Source organism: Macrobrachium rosenbergii, chromosome 51 (assembly GCF_040412425.1).
Source record: "Macrobrachium rosenbergii isolate ZJJX-2024 chromosome 51, ASM4041242v1, whole genome shotgun sequence".
Taxonomy (NCBI): Eukaryota; Metazoa; Arthropoda; class Malacostraca; order Decapoda; family Palaemonidae; genus Macrobrachium; species Macrobrachium rosenbergii.
This window is the reverse complement of record NC_089791.1, coordinates 16,260,519-16,284,278: the sequence shown is the minus strand read 5'-3', so window position 1 is coordinate 16,284,278 and position 23,760 is coordinate 16,260,519. Positions and strand designations below refer to the sequence as shown.

At 35.5% G+C, this 23,760-nt stretch overlaps 1 protein-coding gene and 1 long non-coding RNA gene across 3 annotated transcripts in view; one reads left to right on the top strand and one right to left on the bottom strand.

The window, feature by feature from the left end:
• LOC136833148 (KH domain-containing, RNA-binding, signal transduction-associated protein 2-like) overlaps positions 1-9,222 on the top strand; it is a 66,660-nt gene extending 57,438 nt beyond the window's left edge. For both annotated transcript variants that reach the window (XM_067094844.1, XM_067094843.1), the window contains one exon: positions 1,197-9,222. In XM_067094844.1, coding sequence (XP_066950945.1) covers positions 1,197-1,239 — 43 coding nt within the window. In that variant the 3' untranslated portion in view covers positions 1,240-9,222. The remainder of the gene's footprint in view (positions 1-1,196) is intronic.
• On the bottom strand, positions 1,010-23,683 carry LOC136833149 (uncharacterized). Its single transcript, XR_010851370.1, has 3 exons — positions 23,302-23,683; positions 17,116-17,254; positions 1,010-1,292 (listed from the first exon to the last, which is right to left on the bottom strand). It is a non-coding gene; the product is annotated as an uncharacterized lncRNA (long non-coding RNA).
• Between the last annotated feature and the right edge of the window lie 77 nt (positions 23,684-23,760).

The following is a 23,760-nucleotide window of genomic DNA, read 5'->3' as shown; positions in this document are numbered from 1 at the left end:
CGTGGTGATTTGTTTGTGATCTATGCACATCAGTTCTTTCACTCATGTGTCAAATAAGATTTATGAATACATGCACTCTTAAGAAAAATTATTATTTTATAAACATTTCTTGATAGGAAATGGTTACAACTGACATGGTACAGAACTTATCGTTTTCATAATTGTTCTAATAATGATGTGTTGTTGAAACAAAATAAGCACTCTGTGCAGGAATTGCGTGACAGCGTTTTTATGGTCGGCATTCTTATGTAATGCGATATTTGACAAGTGACCCTGAATATAATCATTAATAAACCATTCATTACCTTATATTTGTATGTATTCTATGTGCTCGTAAATTTTCTTACCTGGGCTGACGAGATGGGCAAAGTTATTGTAACAATGCTTTATAGAAAAAATAACGGGAAGCTTATAGAGCAAAAATATTGATTGGTTGGGGGTTTCTTTCTAAAAGCTTTTATGCACTGGTGGAAAGAGATACCGTAAGAAAAAAAATGGAAGAAGAAACAGACGCCATATATGAAAGGTTCCTACTTGGGCCGAAGATAAGAGGTTATGGGAGAATGTCCTAAGATCTGAAAATGCATAATGCCAGAAAACAGTTTAAGAGCAAGAGAATTGTGCACATTTAAGTTACTGAAATGGGAAGTGTAGTGCTCCTTTAAAAACTGGGGTTAATCATTTGACGAGTTTCTACATAAACGAGAAATAAAAATATTTTTAAGGCGAAATCTTACATAATCAATAATATTGTTATCAAAATTAATCTATTATTTGAAATAAATGTAAAGTTGAAAGTTAAAACATTTCTTGGCTGTTAATTTGCAACGATTCTAAAATGAAAAGTAAAATAACCATCCCAGAAGTCTTTGTCAGCATGCCTAAGAATCTTTTCTTAAAATAGATGTAAAATTGCAATGCTTTTTCATGACCTTTTTACCAATTTGTTTTAACGTTTGGTGTTTTGTGAACTGGTGTTTTGAAGATGACATCACAGAATAAAACTTCATTATTTAAAATTAATTTTACTTCACAATGTATACATACATGGAACCTTAAGCTTTTAACATACCTAGCACCAAGACAGTTGTTTCTCTGATTATTGTATAGCAGAAGCATTATCCATGATGTATGTATATTACAATTTGTTGCATTATCTAATTGTGCTGTTGTTTCTTGTTCTCGTCCATTAACAGGTCGTGGAGCAGGTGGCGCCCTCAAGGTGAACAGTCCAGGTGACAGGGCTCGGTTTCGCCATGACCCCTACCCTCGCGTGCCATCATCCACATAAACTAGAATGACCAGCCAAAGAAGTATCACAGTAAAGAATTATATATATGTATATTTACAATATATATAAAAATCATTCAAGAGAGAGACAAGGAAATCTTGGTGTTTTCCCAATCAGCAGTTAAGCTTACCCCAAGTCGTCCTGAATGTGAAAAAGGTAGTCACAAGAACAACTATTTTCATCCCAATTTCATTTTCTGTTCATAGAGTGTATTTTTTCCCATCCATTCTTCCCCTTTCTTCATCGTCGGTTCTTTTGCGTCCTTTTTTTAGGTACATTTTAAAGCCAAATTACTCGTGTCCAGTTATAATTAGGCGAAGAGACGTCTGATATTTTTTGCTCTCTCTCTCTCTCTCTCTCTCTCTCTCTCTCTCTCTCTCTCTCTCTACTCAACCCCACCAAGTGTTGTGAATCTCTGATGTCATAATTATGAGAGGTGCTTTAATTGTCAAGTTTTACCTGATGGAAAAAAATATCTGAAGTTTAAATTCGTATCTCACCTGTTAGTACGTACAGACACACAAAATAAACTTCAGGTAGTGACTTAACTTCTATGTAGTCCACATAAATTAACAGAGACTGAAATAAAACCCATCCTTCCTGTGAGAAAGGGGGACTCACAACCAGGACGTTTAAGGGAGAAAAGTTCTGTAGCTATTCTTATACATGTTTACAAATCCCAAGGACTGTGACAAAAGAAAGGTCATTTTTAATTATGTAAAAGGTCCTCACTCGTAAACTGTTGTGATTTCAAGATTTTGTTTGTGACTGGTGTTTAGTAGATATTTCAGTTTGATTAAGTCATGTCCAGTGGGCAATACCTTTACTAGGAATGTAATAACTGTGTAATCAAGCTTCTAAGCTAGTCAGGTCTAAGTCAGTTTCAGTTTATTCAGTCTAAAACTTAAGGTTTCAAAAAATATTAATGCAACTGCCTTTTCATGCGATAATAGTGACGAGTTTAGCAGTGAAATGTTCAACTACAGTTCTTAAATTTTAATGGACATATAACATGGGCTCTTGATTTTAAACCCCCATTTATGGAAATGAAGAAATTGCTCAATCTTATTTGCAAATATCAATTATGTATCAATTTTTTCATAACACGTGCTTTAGGGCATTATGTTGGCACCTACGAAACTCTGAAAATGCAAACAATCTTGTATTATTACTATACAATATCGAGTAAAATTAAATTGTTTGCCATTTCCTTGGGACATTTATTGAAGATCTGTGCCCACTCATGGAACTTGAGCCAGCATATTTTGTCAGCGTTCTTTATGGAAAGTACTGGTAATTTTAATAATGGCAGAGATCTGAAATTCCGGAGTAAGTCTATCCATCCAACATAATAACAGCAAGTATGTCTAGAGCACCAGCAAGTATGACTCAAGTTCCATTTGATGAGACCACCATAATGTCCCCCTAACTGACCTGATCTTCATTCTGTATTGGCTCAGGCTGTGAAGAGAAAGTTAGAAAACCACCATAGGCATAAGAGAGTAATTTGAAACGTGAAATCTTGCTATATACTTCATGACAAAGATAAGCCTTTCAAACTTGGATATTTTTGGCTCTGTTATGTCCAAGAGTAGACAAACTCGCCAGGATATGAAACCTTATTTACAAATCTACCAAAAAAAAGCACACTTACTCTACAGAGTAGTTGATGTTAAAGATACCATACAATGGGTTTAGGTTTCCTGATAGACATAAGGAAGAAAGAAAGATACTCCTCAGCAGACACATTGGGAGTGGGGGTAAGTAGTTGTATTAAGAGTAGTGGTGTAGGGTGCGATTCTCCAAGGTAAAACTTGGTTTTGACACAAGGAAGACTGTCATTAGTGGCAGAATATCTTATGGGAGGTCCCTAACTGGACTCCTTGCCTTGAAGGCTACAATTTCCAACATAAGTTTTGGTTTTAACATATGCTGTGGCACTAAAAGTACTTCCTGAGGAGCTTACAAATCTTGAGATTGCATGATGTGTTGATCAAGAATTCAAGAGGTCCTCACTGTTGGAGAGAACCATAAAATTTCTTAGCAAGACAAAATCACCTTGCTCACCTCTCAAGAGTAAGCTAAGTCTCTTGTTGATCCTACCTGCCGTACCAAGTGAACCTTCCTTTACTAGGCCATAAAGAGATGTTGACATATCTTCCATGAAACAGAACTGATGTTCTTCTCAGGCCATTCCAAGGAGTCAACATATCAAGATAACAAAATCACACTAGGCGTATTGCAAATGTAATGTAACCTCCCTGGGTGACCCAAACATTACATTAACTCTGGCTTGTGTCCTTTGCATCGACTGATAAATCTCGAGCCTTCTTGTCATCCCTGAAATGTTGGAATTAAAACACTATGGATCACCTAATGATAATTTATTAAACAGAATGTGTTGTAAGCAACCTTTCCCTTAAGATATACTACAAAGCATGTGTGGGAAAAGTCCCTATTAGAACAGTGAATGTTTCCTATTATATCGAGTCTTTTTATTTCCTCCAAGTACAGGGACGGAGAGGTAAAGAGAGTCATATTACTGTACTGTATATCTCCTACTGCATTCAAAACCGTGGGTGGGGTTGAATGAATCACAAACTCAAGAAGGGAATTCATATGCCCTCTTGCCTTTGACAATTCCTCTGCTGATTAGGCAGGACCAACTAAAAGTATAGTTATGCAATGGCACACTCCTATTTCAACTTCACTGATCCCCTTAATTGAAGATGGCCAGCCAGTATTGATACAAAGATCAATAAATTACAATGCCCAAGTTTAAAATCACTTCACTTGGGATATCTCTCTTTGGGACTCAGGGCTCAAAGCAACATAATGGCTGACACTTAACACTGCAAGCATGGGCACAGCCCTAAACACGCTTCTGGAGCTTTCTGGCATAGTCATAGCAATTTTAGTCCCTCTGCTAATACCAATCAGACCCACTGTCGCTTCCCTGAACACCCATGGCCACTCAGTTCACCTGACCTAGAACAAAGGCTTCCACTCACTGGAGATCAATGGTTTCTAGCTTTGTTTTATCTTAGTTACTCAGGCTTTGTAAACATTCAGGCTTTGTAAACCCTCTTTCTCTTCAGGTAAAACAATGCTGAAAGGAGTCCTAACCCCAGTTAAAAGAAATTGAGGAATGGGGAGTTGTTCTTGCGAACAGTTTCTTAGCTTCTCAAATGAGAGAGCCTAAACTACAGAAGAGATGGACTAAAGGATAATTAGTGGGTCTCTGAAAACATTGTAGCACACTGCTGAAGCCTTGAACCTTAACCTCACCAAAGAGTGGGAGCTGGAAAGGAATTTATGTGAAGGCTGACAAAGAATGCTCCCTCATAGTCTGTCAAGTTTTGAAAGTATGTTACAGTGCTGAGTACTCCAAGAACAGTTATCTTAGTCAAATCCAACTTGATCTACCCCTCAAATATCCTATGAGGCTAGGAATAAGCCATATACAAGGGCAAAGGGCATAAGACAAGGACACACTAGCATAACAAGTAGTCTCTATAGCAAATGTTTCAAGGAACAGTTTTGTGCAATTCTGATACGTCTGTGTGCAATACCAATAATATACCAAAGTATTATAAGCCTCATGCCTTGTGGGAGAGGTACATTTCGATGCAATACTAGGTTAAAAGACGCATTTTCTAGATTAATACATGCTACATAACGGACTATCTGACTATGCCATGAGAGGGAGGCAGAACATGAAACCACAATGCCTTGAGAGGGAGGCAGAACAAACCACAATGCCATGAGAGGGAGGCAGAACATCAAACCACATAATTTAAGAGGAAAGTGTTCAAACAAAACCAATGACAAACTGGAAGAAAGTTGACAAACCAGTACTTCACAAAGGTGCAAGAAAGGAAAAAGTACACTACATGGCCTACTACGAAGGGCCAGTTCCCTACTACAGTACATTATTGTACGATACGTTCCAGACCTTGCACCAAAACATGCTGCTGTTGTGTAAGTATTCAAAATTAAACATGACAAGAATCCTTATATTCGTGAAAGAAGGGGTTTACTTGAAAATCCACCGCAAGGTTGTGCCTGAGAAAGCATACGTTTCCAAAAAAAAAAAGTTTAAAATAAAAATGGGCAGCAGAGAACCAAGAACACAATGTATCAAAGTATCTTCCTCCGAAACCTAACTGACTGAGCGGCAAAATTTGTAGGGGGCGGGGATGTTTCTCTGACCAGTTACATTAGCAAAGCTAGCTTATTCCATGGCTGCATAAAGCAGGAATGTTCATGAAAAAGATGGAATATCATTTGACTTTCAATCTCTTTTACCAGACTTACAATGTTCATTTCTTAACACTGTTTCAGATAAAAACAATACAGTACCATTTGTATAATGATAGAAATAGTAAAAAATCAATGCCAGCAAAATAAGTGCTGATGGGTTGTAATGCAAAACATTTTTTTGGTTCACCTAAACGATAGCTTTTAAAATGATTTTTGTTTTGCATAAAAGTATATGTATACCAACAGATATCCATTAAAAGGTACCTGTAATTATGACGCCTTCAAGGCTTGATGTTTTCCAAGGCCTTTCCCTCTGACAAAATTGGCACAGGTGGGAAGTTGATTCACTACATGGCCTCGCAAAATCCTTCACTGCCTCCAACAAAAATCCTCTCTTTAGTGACATAGTGTTTAGTCATTTTCAGGCAGGACTAGCAGATAAAATTTTTCAACATTATGAACCCATACTTCATGAAATTATAAATTTTTTCAACAATTATGAGGCATCGCTTCATGAAATTAAATTTTTTTTACTAACAAACGTAAGCCCTACGCTTGCTTTTCATACAACATTATGATCCTAACATGTCTACTCTGACAACTGGTTGCCATGAGTATTATGTAGTTGACTTTCTCATCTTAATATAGAGGCATTATAGGGTGTTTTTTTATAATCAGAAGATAGCTAATGGTTTCTCTCAAAAGGCTCCAGTGTGTGTCTGAAGTCATTTTTTTTAGACGCGAGAACAAGCCAGCCTTGGACTAATAACATTAAACTAGAAATCTGCTCCTTCAAGTTGAGCTTCAGACCGGTTCTTGAGCAAGAGAAAGAGAGGATATTGGAAAATGCATAAAAATTGGAAATTTCTCTGCCTAAAATAGCAACTACTTAAAGGTTATCACCAATTAGTTATTATGACTTTGCAAGCCAAGAGTACTTCCAAATTATTTTGGTTACCAGGAGTGTAAGATCAAATCTCTGGTAAGAAAAATCAAAGGAATCAAAGACAGGGATACAGTCCATCCCCCAAAACTTTACCATAATTTCTTGTCTTAAAAAACAGTCCAACACCAGGGGACCAGCAAACCATGAAATGACTGAGAATGTAGTGGAGGTCAAGCTATAATATGCTCTACTAAATGGTACTCAGGTCGCAAAAATGCTTCGTCTTGATCCTGATAAATGTGAAGAGGATCTGCCAGTAAAAAAAAAAAAAGAGAACCTTTGAAAAGAAAATTAATCAGTTAACTAGAAGGCTGCAAAATGAGCCTATTCGTGAGCCAAGGTGGGACTCAAACTAGAATCATCACTATCAACAGGGCACCAACACCCTTTAGGAAACATAAGAATTTTGATCCTGATAAAGGAAGGCAAACACCAATACCAACAAACTTTTGAAAAGAAAATGAGAGAACCAGTGTACTAGCAAGTAGCCTACTTATATAGGGGTTTCCAAGCATGAGAGAATGACTTCAGGCTAGCATAAACCTAAAAAACAAACACCTTTCGGAAACTAAACATTGTGGTACCAGGCATTCACAACTGCAGTCACGTGTGAAATGCGGAGCTTGCCAAGGACTGGAGTAACCCAGTGATACAATTGCCATTGATATTCTTTGATTATATTTCAACGGGTGTTATGGCATACTGAAATTTCTTTCCATATGCATATCCATTACCTGTATGTGTATGTATAAATAAATAAATATATATATATATAATATATATATATATATATATATATATATATATATATATATATATATATATATATATATATATATATATATATATATCATAGTAGTAAACATTGTCTCCAATACAATGCTTCAGAGACAATTTGGTGGTAACATGAGGTTTTCTTCCAGGATTCTATAAAATTTCTGTGCACAAATATGTTTTTGAAACCTTAAGGATAGGCTAGACTCATTTCTGTCGTTTATTATCGTTCCCATTTACATTTTTTATATTTTTGACATAGTCAGTGAAAGAGTTAGCACTGAACAATAAGTACATAAATATATAAATATATAAAGATATATTTATTTTTTCTTGCTAAGGTTTATGTATTGACCTTTCATCAGAATAGATATATAATGCGGGTCAATACATCGATTAATGAAAAGTATACATAAGATATATATAGAGATGAATCATTATGTATTTATGAAGATGATCAAATGCTATGTACCTCAATTTTCCTGTACACATTCATGTAGTTCGCACAGTAGAGTATTTTGGCAGTGCGCGTGCGTGTTTCTTCATCAAGGATTATTTACTTAAGCTGTATAATATTAAGTAGGTTGTAACAAGAATACCTAGAAATTAGTTTTACGAAAGGTCAGCTCAAGCTTAACACAGACTAGAGGGATCCAATCACAATCTACGGCTCGTCTCCAATCTTGAGAGGCATAATGATAGATTGGTTACCTTTCCAATCACCCTTTTTACTTTGCTAGCGAGTACTGTAGACATGAACTGAATTGGTTAAACAGAAAGGTGGGACCAATGATAAGGCTCCTCAATAAATGACAAAAGCTTGTGATTGGCTAATTCTATCTGGGAATATTTCCTGTCATAAAATAATGCCTTCTTTCTTTTGTAAAAAAAAAAAAATACAGTATGAAATCACATAGCAGCAAATAACACGCAAGAAGATCAGTTGGGCCACTCCCGTTTTCCTTGTTGCTTACAAAGAAATGGTAGTGTACCTTCTATTTTGCGCTTGTGATTTCTGACTTTCTTATGAGCTGTTTTCAATTAATTTTAATGCCAGGTATCCGAAGTAGTTTCTAACTTGAAATGCTTTCAACTATTTATTATCTGATAAGCATACCCTTTATAAACCCTTTGGTCTCTTCGTGTTTACTTTAGGCCACGTGTTGCTTTCATGGTGTTTGCCCTCCCAGTTGTGTGTAAAATAATATAATTCGTGGAAATGTAGTTTGCTATTTGATTATTTTGTAAGATTTAGTGGAAGGTAAATTTTGAAAGCCTTGTCCTTCCCAAAAGTTAGGGGGGCTCACGACTAACCACCCAGATGCTGGTGTTCTTCAGTGAATACAGATCCCTCCTTTGCCCTGTGTTCTATTTTCAGCTAATATACATCTGTTTACTGTCATAATCTATGAACTGTGTAGTTCACTGTCTTCATATGAACTTTTGAATTCTGTGGCGCTCATTTAGCAAAATTGGCTTGGACATTAACTGCAGTGTCAGCAGCTATATCATTGCTATTAATTACTAAGAAGTTTTCCCCTACATTATCTGTTAATTGCCCTTTCAAATGCAACCTAAGACATTAAGTAGTCATCCATTCAGAATTATTGCAAAGACAGCTGTTACCCAAAAAAATAAAAACCTTCAAGAATTGAAACTTGCCTGTGCTAAAAGAGCGTCACAAAACTCGAATTCCGGGAACAGAAGTGGAACGTGATCGTTAGAAGACTGTCTTTTAGAATGCGCTCTTCTTCTTCCTAAAGAATTCGATTTATATGAACCCCCAAACTCCATATTTTCCGACAAGGTCACAAAAGATACAATTTTCTTTGGTAGAGAAGAAAAAAAGAAGTCTACGTTTGTAAGGTTATATAGATGGCTTTTGTACATAAGAATAACATGGAGATATATAAATATATATTTAATAAAATATTCACAAAGAAAAACACTTTCAAGCTTTTAATCAAAATATTTGCCTCCCGAAAACGCCAAAGAAGATTTATGGTAAGGATTCTTTTCTCTCAAACTTCAACTCTTAGAAAGCCCGCACAGACCCCAATAATTTTTTCTGTTTCGATATTATTGTCTTGAAAAGGAAACATGCCAGGGACCTTGGCACACGAACTAACACCTAGAAATTATTTTTTTTCAGATTGATAAAGACTTACCAGTGTGTTATATAAGCGAAATAAAAATATCTTCGATCATTCTAAATTGTAACGTTCCCTAAAATTATACAGAAACATCTAATTTCTAACATCTCTGCACTTCCATGACTTGACTGTTGTTAGACCTTTGGGAATCAATACCAATATATATTCAGCATATAATGTTTTACAAGGTTCACCTTCGCTTTTAATTTCATCTGAATTTTCAAAATTCCATACTGACATACTACTTCAGTATCATTTCAATGTCTTGTTAGCATAATCTCATTTAATCAAGCGGTTATTATTATGCATTTTCCAATATCCTCTCTTCTCTCTCTTTCTTTCCCTCGCTCTCACACATACCCACACACAAAGTGGGTGCGTGTTGGCCACACTCCATTTCACAGAGGCTCTCTCCATCATCTTTCCAATTTCCGGGCAGTTTCATATGCGCTATTACATCGAGTATTTATGTGCACGAGTGGCAATCAATAGCAAGACAGCCTAGTTTTATCTTATTTGATATTGTTTTATGTATCTGTTTTCTAAGCCTTCTTAGCTCACGGGAAATGGAAGGCCGTATTATCACAGTAATTCCCATTCCCACCTCATTTCTAAAAGCCTTCCCATTATGGATTCAATTACGAAGAACGGAAGACTTTACAAGCTTTCCTTTGCGTGAGAAACCTTAGCTATTAATTTTATGTTTCTCATCTTGAGACGCCTATTTTAAAGTTAATTTTCCGCATGCTCTACATCTGTATCATTTGAAAGCAGGTGACACGTCTGTTAAAAGATCTAACGTGCCACCTGTTTGACGCGTCCGTTAAACTCTTTACTTCTCCCACGTATGTAGTCTCGTAGACAGCTCAAACAAGCCCAAAATATTTCATGCAATATTCCTGCACCCCGAGCTAATTTTCCTTTGATTTCCGGCCAGAAATTATGTGCTTTTATACATGCTAATTTCTATTTTTACATAGAGACCAAATTAACTGAAGATGCTGTCACCTTTTTGTAGCATCGCGGAAAATTCCTGAAACCTGTCTGTTCCTATTGAATGAACACGGATTAAGAGCACTCCCTTTACCATTACCATTACCATTTTCAATAAATTTCTAGCCGATTAAAATTCACGAAACTTCAATAAAAGATGGAGAACACGTAAAGCTATTTACCAAGTCTTACACAAAAAAACAAAATATATTGCGGGGAAGGCGATACGCTCGATTAGGACTTTGAGAAAATAAGAGATAATTTATAGTAGATATCGAAAGTTTAAAATACTCCACGGCATGCAAAACAAATAATTGTTAAACTTTCTATATTATCCATAATTTATATGGAATGAAGTCATGTGTGTAAAAATGATTACTTAACGGTACTGCATTAATCGCAAAACTTCTGAATAACGTTAATTGAATCGAGTACTTGAAATGCACTGGCTGTATATCTTAAGTCTTACAATATAGCATACCACAAATTCCGTCCCCAATAAAGGGTAAGCAATTTACGTGAGCGTCTTTTCAATGATAGGCACAGTTTGATCGCGTATCCGACCGCTATGATCAACATCTCGGTTATGATAAACTGAACTCTCATTTAGTTAACGGCTTGGAGTATGCGATTCTTCCCTATAGTGGAAGTAGGTCAAGACTGTTCTGAAGTCGCCGCGAACACCAGAAAGCCTAGACACACGCTAAACTTAAGAGACAAATTAGCAGCGTTTGCTGTTCTTGCAAACTAATTTCTGTTTTACAAACTAATTTTGTAAAGGTATTTGCGTTGTAGAATCCATGACTTACGAATTTCACTAAATATACTTTTCCATAGACAAGTATTCCAATATCCATGACCAGTACCCCATATGGAAACCTACATTATCCAAATTAAGAAAGCATGTCTAAAAAGCAAGAACAGTGGTACCATCCTTATTTACAGAAGAAAAGGCTCGTTTATCTCCAAGTTCTTAGTTCATCAAGTTGACAAGCAGTGAGAGCATGCTCCAGGAGGGGAAGGCCATTCATTTCACCTAAAAGATTCGCTACAGCGAATCTACTCAAGATAAGGGATGAACTTTGTGTTTCGGACTGACTGGCTATCTACAAAAATCTGGTATTTTAGTTTGTCACAGTAACAAGTACTCCAGTTTAGAAATGTTTCATACTGATGGAAGAAGCTGACGAAAAAGAACGTTTGTGCAATTAAAAAGAAATACCCACTTTAACTGCTTGCCTCCCTACTAAAATGGATCAGAGGATATGCACCAAAACTGCCACCGGGCCAAAAGAAAGAGCAGGTAATTAAGCCTATTGAATTCTGAAGACCGCACGCTCGTGTTTTTTACTCAATCCTTTTTCTATGTAATGACAGGGGACACTGTATATGTTTCCTAACACATGGACAGGTTTTAAAACATTTAATGATATGCTGGATTAATTTTTCAGTTATCGAACATTCTAAGACATTGATTTCGACTTATGAAACATCTTTTCCAAGCGCATGTCATGAAAAATAACCAGATAAACTTTTATCAATCAACATCTTTCCCTTGTGTGCTGCCTGAACTAAAGCAGAAAATGTGAGAGCTTTTCGTCTTTGATTCTTAAACTGTTACGTATGGTAAGTCTTTTTCAATCACTTTCTGGCTGATTAATTGCAAGGATATGAATGGTACTTTTGGGCTGTATAGTAATTCTATATTAAACATTGCTAAATAGCTGATAATTCCTTCACGCGGTTACACAGACTTTTAAGTGATCAAACGAAGATATATCTTGTACTGTATGCTGCGAAATGTGCTTAAGAAATTTTAAATAAGAATCGCTAATATGAAAGTAATTGTAAGGACAAAGTTTCTTTAAATATTAGTTAATAACTCATAACAAAAAACCAAGGAAAATTATATATATACATATATTTATATTTTATACATAAATATATATATATACATATACTGTATATATATACATATATATATAGATACATATACTATATATACATACATACATATATATACATATCTATGTATACATATGTGTATATATATACTGATAAATTTCCCCAGTTGTAATAGTCACAAGATCTCCTGACTCCTCTGTTTCCTGCGATTCCCTCACAATTTTCTGATACGCCTGTCAACACGAGTTGAACCCAAAAGAACAACAAACCTTACCGCCACCGGGAGGGTTGAAACCCATGCACGATATGTTACGGCGAGATTAACCAAAACCATTAGGCTATTTACTTTTGTGGAGGGATTCAGACTAATGCACTATATGGTAATTTTGACCACTGGTTGAGAGTAAAGTAAACCATAACTTACTGTACGTGGGTTCGAATCCTACCACGGAAGTTAAGGTTTCTTCTTTTGGGTTTAAACCTCGTTGTGACAAACGCCTCCAAAAATGTGAGGACGCTGAAAAGTTGAGGTCATTCATTACTGCTGTCATAATACTGTATATATATATATTATATATATATATATATATATATATATATATATATATATATATATATATATATATATTATATATATATATATATATATACTGCATATATACATATAAATAAAATGTGTATGTATATGTGTATATATATATATATATGTGTGTGTGTAATATATACTGTATATATATATATATACATGCATATACATGTATATACTCGCTGCATTACATGTATATTACTCCCGTTGCTTTAACTAATTGGGTGAAAGTAGAAATGAACTTGGAACATCAAATTAAATTTTTACCAAAGCATTTTTACTGACTGCGACAGGAATATCCATGGTATTTATTTCTTCTGACAACAGAAAATTTCATCTTTGTCAGCGCATTTTTTCCTTTTTTCTCTACTTTATTAAGGTAGGATGTAGCTTAAGTATTTTTCTAGTCATAGTGTACATTACCTAGTCTGCAGTATTGTAAGAACTCGGTTATAAAAACAGTCCCCAAAAATGAAACTTATTTAACAAAACTACTAAGTCATATCATGTGAAGTCAGCTGACCAAACAAAAGCCTGTTTCAAAGGATTTTCATCCTTAATGTAAATAGGTTTTTCTTATGAGACACTAGTAATTATGTTCAAGAGGTCCTGTAGACGTAAACCCCCTATCATATCCATTTTTGTTAGACACCAGTCTCATTTACAGATGTAGCGAGAAATATATATAGGAAACCTGGTAAGCAGTACGAGTGGTAAAGACTTTTTCGTATTCAAATTAACATTATTAACTTCAGACAGTAGAAACAATGAAAACATTAGTGCTACTGAATGGCCTATACAACGTTTGGTCAGCTGACAGTGTGTAATCTCAAGCACTGAAATCTTTCTTAATATTTCCTTCAAAGTATCTTTTAGATATAATAACTAGGTTTACATTTAATATTGCTTTTGACAATGACCTTTGAAGTCTTTGTGCCCTTTTAAAATGATTAATGGGAGGTGACGTAGGTTTAAATGGTGATCTTTTTAGTACCATTATACATATACATATTATACATATAAATGATCAGACATTAAATCAGAGCTTATAAAAATAAAGCAAAGGCCATCAAGTTATATACCATAACATTAACCCACTTTACATAAAATGAATTTCGTTAAAACTCTCATAAATCACTTAATTACTCGATAATCAAAAGGTTTTTTTAGTTTACCCTGTGATTGTCTTTGCTTTATTCCCAGTGTTTCTTCTTTTATAAAACCTATAAATTCAAAATGATGAAAATCAAAGTAAAAATTTTTATATTTAACAAACTTACTTTTCCATTAATCCAACTTTGGTGTAATTAATGTTTTTTGCCATTTATGAATTAAACATGATGTGTGTAGTCCTTTCATAAAAATATATTTACTCTAATAATGTAATCCAAGTTTTAATCACCTTCTTTATATTATAATGACAAAGTCTTAACATATACAACTAAATTCCAACGTTACTGAATAATCGGACCCCGGATAAAACTACAATTTTATTTTTTTCATTTTAACCGTTTTTCTTTAGGGTATAAAACATAGTAAAATGGACGAGATGAAAGCAGAAGTCTCAAGTGTTACATGCTTGTTGGTGAGTGAGTAGATCTCCTTTAAACGGAGAAAGACAAAGCAGAAAAAGGAGAGGGAAAAGAAAAGTTAAAGGCAATCACTGAGAAAGAGGATTGCTTGTTTTCATTTCTCATTCATTTACTTGATCACTAAATTCGTGAATGGAAATTGGTTCAACGCATTCATCGCAATCAAGTGGACGCCACACGGTAAGTTTCTTTTAATTTCACTGCATCCCGTATTTATTTTTTAATTATCTACTTAATGATGGATTGGACTTAGTGATTTCTTACAGTTTGTAGTCCCCTAAACCTATTCATTTCGCGTGATTAGGTGACCTCTAAATTGTCCCAAAATAGTGGCAGCAGGATTATCCCGCAATCAAGTAGTTATTGCGGTGTTCTGCAAATGGAAATAAAGGATAATATAATTCCAATATTCTTTTCAAAGGATTAAAGATGATAATCTTAATTCAATATTATTATTAAAATAAAACAAAAGGATTCGTGCCATTACTAAAATGATGGAACTTTTCGGTGGGAAAGGGTCACTGGATAAGGTCTATGCTGAGTTGAATAAGAACGCACCTTTCTACAACATATGCGACAGAAATGTTACTATGTGATTAATAAGCAAGTACTTGTTGACCTACTCCAAGGAAATCAATTAGTTTTGATGACATTGCTTCATGAAGCTAAAACTAGGAGACTCATAACAGAAAAAAAAACAATAGGCCAATAAATAACATTCACAACAAGGCCATTATTGGAGAAATAGATCAGTTATGTATCTGTTTATTTAAAAATGAAACTCTACAGAGAGTCTATAAGACTGAAAAGGAGAATCGTCAATTCTCAACAGTTCTCTGTACAGTTTCTTTTTTAAATATATTTGTACAGTTACATAACTGTGGATTTGTTTCTCCATTTTAAGACTCGAGCTACAATGTTTTCTAAAGCCACTATTTACCGCTACCTGTTTATATATTTATGCAGCAATCTTAAACCAGATGAGAGACAAGACAACGCGTTGAAGTTACATCTGCCCTCGGGATATAAACTACAAAATGTTACACATAGTATAAATCTTCTCCCCCCCCCTCTCTCTCTCTCTCTCTCTCTCTCTCTCTCTTAAATGAAACAATCAAGAGAATTTGAAGTCAACAGACCTACACTTGATAAACAAAAATTAAGGTAATATCAAATCAAGAGTTTCTTTTCCCACCCATGACGTAACCTGTTTAACAAATACCATCCAAAAAACTAGAATGAAATTTCCCTTGAACTTCAGTGGCAAAAAAAAAAAAATAAAATTCGTTATTGATACCACCTCTCAACTAATAATCAAAATGGTTACGTTTAAAAAAAAATCCATTCGCATTTGATTTTATTTTGATGATACTCGGCGAGTGATGCTTCGCAATAAATTTTTTTCTTTTTTAAATTAGAAACTCGCATACTATTTCATACCATCAGTTCAACGCCCCATTAACAGTAATATTACATCGGCTACGAAGTAAATATAACGACCGCTGGGAAAGAGAATTGGAATTTCAGCAGTAATAAACTTTTTTGTTCATTTCCATTACTTTCATGTTAACTGGCCACAACAGACACGTCATAAAACAAGTATTGCTGAATATTGCTACTCGCTATTTGTGATTTGATGTTTTACACACATGCATATGTTGAGCCCGTAAGTGTCCAGCACCTCATTCAAATGCAAATACAGACCTGTTAGTTTATCTATATTGATATAACTGTTAGTTTACTTTCCTTACAATATTTCAAGTTATAGACGCCCACTGATGTACATGTCATTTCTATCTATTGTCATATTAAGCTGTTAAGAGAAAATATGTCTATTTCCATTGATTTTCGTTTATCTATAGACAAATTTCACCATCCTAACTGGAAGCCACTCGATAAAATACAAACCCCAAAACTAACATCTGTCAATTAAAAAGGGGTCACCACGGCTGGCGGGTTTGTAAAGTTTATGTGAATGTAGCCTGCATTTCAGCAATAATTAGCTGAAACAGTACGAATAGCACGGAAAAGTTTTAAAAGCTCTCTCGTGAACAGCGGCATAAACCATGGTTTTTTTTATATAAAAAAAAATGGAGTAAATATATAAACTGAATACAGCGATAAACATGAAGGTTTTTTCTCTAGCAAGTGTGTGCATTTATGGCTTCTGTACGGTGCTCAAGAGTATCTAATGATCCTTTTACTTTGACGCACAAGTCACTGAAACGGGATGTCAAATAGCCTTAAGTAACCCCATCCTAAAGGAAAAAGAGTGGGATATCATCTCCATAAAAACAATATAACTGCCTCTTTAAATTATAAAAGATCACATGAACTAGGAAAAATAAAAGCAGGGAGAGGACCCGAGAAATCCAGTAACAGATAAAAAAAAAAGCATCGGGAAAACAGAGCTGCCCAACCGTGTCAAGTAGAGCATATACAACATGGTCATGCCATGTTTGAAGGTGCACGAGATGAAAATCAAGGATATTAAAAGTATGCAAAAATTGTTTGAAATATGAATAAAGCAGCAGCAGTGCAGGTTAGAGCCAGTGTGAGCCTGACAGACAAGTTTCTATGAATGACGACTGAAACCAAGGACCCTCTCTTACCTCCATGCCTTGGTCTTGGATGTGCTGTCCTATGGAACAGTGGATCAATTACCCTGTGGCATGTTTAACTGACGACACTATTGCAAAACACCATTGGAGAGGCTTGGAGAAAAGACACGGAGGACAGCTGATTCAAGACCTGTTTGAAAAAGACAGAATATCAGAATTTAAAAGAAAATTCATATATTTCAGATCGATATTGGAAGCAGATAGTGAATTACCTCCAGAAATTAGATTCGCAGTTTAGGCAGAATGAATGCACTGGAAGAAGGTATGTAATGTTGAACATGACTGGAGATTTGGTGTAAAGATTAAAGATGGGGTATATCAATCAACAGTTAGACCAGTGGTGTACAGGGCAGACATAGGTAACATTAAAATTACAAGAAAAAAGGCAGGGTGTGGTATGAGATGAAAATCTTAAACTTGAAGTGTGGAGTAGCTTCACAGAGAATGAAAGGATGATGAATGAGACTAGTAAAGAAGGAAGAGAGAAATGGCTAAAAAGATAAAGGAAGACCAATTGAAAAAGTATGGTCATCTTACGAGAGGAGAGGAGTATCACTAAATGAGCGTTGATCATGAAACTGCTGGAAGAAGGGAAAAAGACCAAGGCAAAGGTGGAAGGACAAATACAGCGTAGATATGGGAGTGAAAGGCATTATATTAGAGAAAGTAAAGGATGATGTGGAGAAATTTGGCCAGAAGCACCAACCCCACATAAAATGCAGAAAAAGATAAAGAAAAGATTTAGTCTTTTAGTCTTTGATCTAGTGTCATTAAGTATGGACGCGCCTATGAAGTGCTCTGTAAAAAGTGCCTGACCTGCGCGATGTTCAAGGTGAATACGAAGAAGAGGAAGAGAAAAATAAATACTGTAGAAATTAAATCAAGTAAAGGGAAGATCAAACTATCATATGAACATTATCTCATAATTATCGAAGCAACACATGAAGATGGAACACTAAATAAAATACTGGAGAAGGATGAGTCAACCCAAATCAAGAGAGCAACCTGCGGACATTGCTCTGGGGAAGTTGATGATGAAGGAACTTGCTGTGAAATGCGTGACGTATGGTTCAACTATGAATGTTCTGGTACCGAGGACATATACACTCCCATACTTCTTAGTGATAACATACTGTACATCTATAATAATTGCAAGAGGCCTGAACAAAGAACACACAAAGATGAACTTGAAGAAATAAAAGAAAACACAGAGATATTGACGAAGTTGACTTAGGATTCGGCTCAGAAAACTAGTGACGTAACGATCAACATAGATGAAATTCAAAACAAAATTGACAATGTTGATAAAGATGTAAAGACCATGACAAATATGGACAAAACTTATGCTAAATCACTAAAGACAAAAAAAAGTGCTTCTGATCAAATCTACAAACGAAGAGAGCAGAGCAGCAAATGAAAAGACAAATTATGAGTAGGCGCCAGTTGAACAGGTTAAAACAACAAGAGATGGATACTTATTTGTAAGATTTCCAGACAGGAAAAACTTAGAAAAGGCAAAAATGGAGATTCAGGAAATCATCAATATATCAGTAAATATGAAAGGTAAACTTAAAACCAAAAATAAAAGTAGTCTGTGTCCCGAGGCATGAAGATGACATGTCTATAACATTGTAAAGAAAAATCCATGGATAGGTAGCCTCATTTCTGAAAATGACCACCTGAAAATTGAAAAGGAAATGATAGCCAAAGATGACAAATATAAACACTATATATCATCAAATGCACACCACAAATACGCAAGGCTATCTAAGATAGAGGTGACAACTTGTGTACACAGTATAGCCGTTGGTCACAGCGCAACAAATTTTATAATGACCAAGCTTACCCTAGATGTGGTGAAAATCACAAATCAAATGAATGTGCTAGGAACATCTTAAAGTGTAAAAATTGTGTAAAGAAAGGTCATGGTGATATTAAACATAAAACATATGATGGCAATAAGTGTACAGTATAAACAGAATACGGATAATGGCTTTGACTAATAATCTTCTATGCAGTTTAATACAAGAAGAAAGCAAATTTAAAAAAGAACTAAAGACTATTCTGCAGGAACTACGATACTGACGAGAAAACACTGACACTTATAAAATATAAGAAGCACCTTATTTTGAAAATGTACAAGGGACCGCCAGAGAGGGAATTATCCTTGTGGAAGGCTGTACATAAAACCAAACAAAGTGAAGCAAAACAAATACAAAGTTAATATTTATTAACCACCCAACAAACAAAATAAAGAGAGCCCTTTCAAAAAAACTGCCATCATGTGTCGACCACTCAAGAGGGGAAACTTCACAACTTCAATTTATTTTTTTTTTGGGGTAGAAGTCCAACATTATCACAAGAATGCCTAGGTCTAACCTGATTAACTTCCAGCAGCAGTGCAATAGCCTTGTCACAATGACTTACAGGGTTAATCAGTCACATCTATCAAAGCCCAAATTATTGCAAGGTCACTTAAGCCTGACATATGTGCAATAGAGTAAACCAACACATGAAGATTACTTTACTACAGAACACCATACTGTACTAAACTATCCTAAAAATACTAGGGGCACCAGAGGTTAATCAACGACGGGGGCACCATAACCTAACTTTTCCCAGATATGATATCTTTACAGTGGAAATTACTTAACCTAACCTACACGCAATAAAGCCTAATTTGTTAAGAAGTGTCATACTTAAACCACATAATGGGAGCTTGTAACAATATACTTAAAATTAGCCTAGGCTATGAGTACCACAGCCTCAGCAATGACTGGGGTGCTAAAATTCAATCTTTCATGGATACAACCTGTTAACATTAGAAACTGCTTAGCCTAACCTAAAGGCACCATTGGCGAACACAGTAAGTCTAATTAGTACCATGGTTAAACTTACCTAGCCTACAGGCACCATATCCTTATCAGTGACCAAGCTGCAAAAATCTAACCTTTTACTGATATGACCTCTTCACATTAGACATTCCTTAACCTACCACTCCCAAATGAACCTTAGCTAAAGGCATCATACCCTAATATCTTTACGACTCATGCTCACAACATATTCTGTATACCTAGAAATATCCACTTTCATTGCTCCTAAACACTTACGATAATTTTTTTTCTAGTTTCTAATTTTTTGCAACTACTTTCTCACATACATTGCTAGATATCTACTTATTTTCCATACTTTTCTACAGTTTCCACACTTCATATCAATGAAATTGGTAAAATTCATTCACAGATCACACAAGGATGTGTTCACTACCACAGTAATAGAATTTTATTTTTATATCCCTTTGTAACATTAAAACGTACAGTATTAATACTAAAAACTACAAAAGAAAAACAAGTGAAATATTCGGAAATTATAACGGAATAAAGGCTAAAATATCTTGCTTATATATGCAAACCTGGTTCATCTACTTTTTAATTAACCAAAGTAATGAAAGAATGAAGAATCCATTGTGAGACTTTACTGTTAACAGTTTTTTCCAAGCTAGTCAGTGAAAGGAAAACTTTGATGCAATCTTTAACCAAATGTACAGCAATACAGTAACTGCATAATTACAAGAGCCAGGCTACATTAGGAAATCCTTTATTATGTAGTATGATTTATTAATACTCTTGATGATGTTGAAGAACGTCAACTAAGATGGTGCTATCATTTAAACATTCAATACAGCCTAAAGTAAACACATGAGTTTTGGAATAAAATAACATGCAAGAACAAAAGTAAGGGATGCATGCCTACAACAAATTTCTCTTAGAGGATACCTGAAGCGTTTATATTTCCACAAGTTTCTAACATTAGCTGTGGCAGAGTCTAATCTGTTGCAGAAAAGGTAGACTTATATTGATAAAAAGACAGCATAGTAATTCTTCTCATCAGTGCTGCTTTAAAAAATTAATTACCTGACCAACCAACTTCTGAAATTTTGTACAAGTTTTGGTTTTCTAGTCACCAACAGAAAAAAATTTTAATGACATTTTAACATCACAGGAAAACAACAAGTATGAAAAATTTCTTCCAAAGTGTTTTGTTTCTATAATGTACAGTATATGAACTGCCAGAATTTGAGGATGGTCCCTTGTGTTCATAAGCAGAGCCATTAGAAAATTCAGATTTAGCAGGTACATTTCATTCATTTGTCTGCCTATAAACAAATACTCAAAAAATTAGCATAACCAGTCTGAAAACATTATGACTGCACTGTAAGGTAATGAGAAAAAGGTGTTCTAAGTACAACTACAGCAAACTACATGTATGAACTGGTGTGACTAAATTTCCCAAGAAAAAAGTTAAGATATGACACCCCTGAATAGCTGAGCAGCACCAACCATGTTACAGCATGCCTCACAAAAGTTAGGCTAGCATACTTAAGATTAGCTTACGAAATGACAGACTGGTACCATTCTCTAAAATAAAATATTCTGTGAATGGTTTGGCTATGGCACAACTGTGATAATTTGAGAATGCCATATGGGACACATTAGTTTGGTGCAATTAGGTACTGAACCGTATAACAAGTAAGAGTAGCATACAATGATTTTGGACATGTCTGCCAAAAATTTAAACAGTTTTAGCTTAGGAAATGACAGGTTATTACCATTCCCTGAAATAAAATATTCTTGTTAATGGTTTGGCTATGGCACAACTGTGATAATTTGAGAATGCCATATGGGCCACATTAGTTTTAGTCATCCTAGCATACAATTATTCTGGACTTGTATTGCAAAATTTTAAGCAGGTTTTTAAAAGTTGTTGGGCTATTCCTGTCCCCTTTTTCCACTGACTACCTGAAAATTCCTTAGCTTAATTTTAGAAGCATAATTTTCAATACAGATTCTTTACACTTAAGGAAAAGTTATTTGTTAAGTAAACTCTCTGATGCATATATAATGATGAAGTAAAGGGACGGCTTAAATATTTTTCTCTCTTCACGTTGTCATGTCACGTCTATAATGGGCATTTTGTCACAGGCTTATGGCCAATAAAAACCCTACTGATTAAAATTTCATACTTTTCACTAGGCATTTACAAATCTAGAAACTGTTTATTGATCACACTCTGGCTCCCATTTTGACAGCATGTGAGACTAATGACATCTTTACTCTCATGAACCACAGTAAAAACCAATTGTTTCTGGAAATTGCATCAAACATCACCAGTGCCTGGCCATGTGAGGAAATGTCTTCAGAAAATTATCCAACAGTAGGGCCATCTGACCAGGATGTGCCTGGGGGAACACCAACTTCCCACTTTCTAAGCTTACTTAGGGTACTACGTAAATTTAAAGATAGCCAAGATTTAGAGAGTTGGAACTCCACCTATGATGAACATATGAAGCTTAAGACTAAGTTATGCGTATTAGTAGGATTCACAGGGGTACCTGCAAACAAGGATACGCAACTACACTCTAGGTGAGGCCAGGTAGGTTTTGATGATATGATGTAGTCTATGCACTAGGTGAAATTAATTTTTTTTCCCCGCTACCGTGATGACTTCTTACAAAGTTTACATTACTTCGGGGTCCAACTGGGGCTTCTCCTAACTGGCTGCAAAGTAGGATAAAACTGGACACTATTACCAAGGCCTGGTTCCCACCAGCCGCCACCGGGTATATTTATGGCCTTTTATTTATGTTTTCTTTTATGTTTATGATATTTACCAGTCTAATGTTATGTTTTACATTCATCCCCAAGCAGCTGGCATTTAACACGGCTTCCATACTGCACCTAGTAGTTAATGAACCTGAGGAGCGTGGTGGTAAGACTACAGTTTTACCTAATGTAGTATAATGGACAGCTATAATTACTGGGTACAGTGCTGTAAGCCTACAAGGTATTGGGCCACTAGCCGAATCACGAACAGCAGTGAATGAAAAATCGCATTTAAATTCATGCTCTCCAACATCTTTGCCACCTACGAAAGTTGTTTGCCTGCGCCTCCACCAATAGTCTACGTATTTGGCCTAACACTTCCACCTCACTAGCCTACGCCTAACAGTCCAGCATGCCAGGCTTAGGTCTATTCCTTTATTCTTAAGTAATGTAAACCACAGAGTACGCATAGTTGGACCAAGCCATGCCTCCCTGTGCAATTATAAAGAATCAAAAGATGTGTACGCACTCCACGGTATAAAGCATCCATTAATAATGGTTCAACCATCCTTACCTTTTATCCTGAGTAAGCTTTGGGGTTTACTGGCTTGTTTCCATGAAAACGAATGCCCACGGTAACACCAGTTATCTTGCACTTTTTAGCTATTTCAAAAAAAAAACACTAAATTCAACTTCACTTTCCCGAGAAATCTGTTTCCCTTCATTGGGTCAAGGCCGCTGCAAACAGAGTCAGTACTTCCAATATCATACTGCTCTTTGCGGCAGCTTAATAGCGAAGCGAAGACTACCGAGTTAACTCAGACACAGCCGTCAACCACTGACGTTCACTTAGGCTTAGCTCACTACGCTTCCAATGAGTAACGTGAGGAAAACAACAGAATACAAAGAAGCGCCACACTTGAGCACTTCCACCGCCTACCCAGAGAAGGAAAATGAAACTAAAGAGTAGGGATACGCTTTTTCTTAGTCAGGCAACATTAAACAGTTAAATACGCTAGAAGGCTTTTATTTC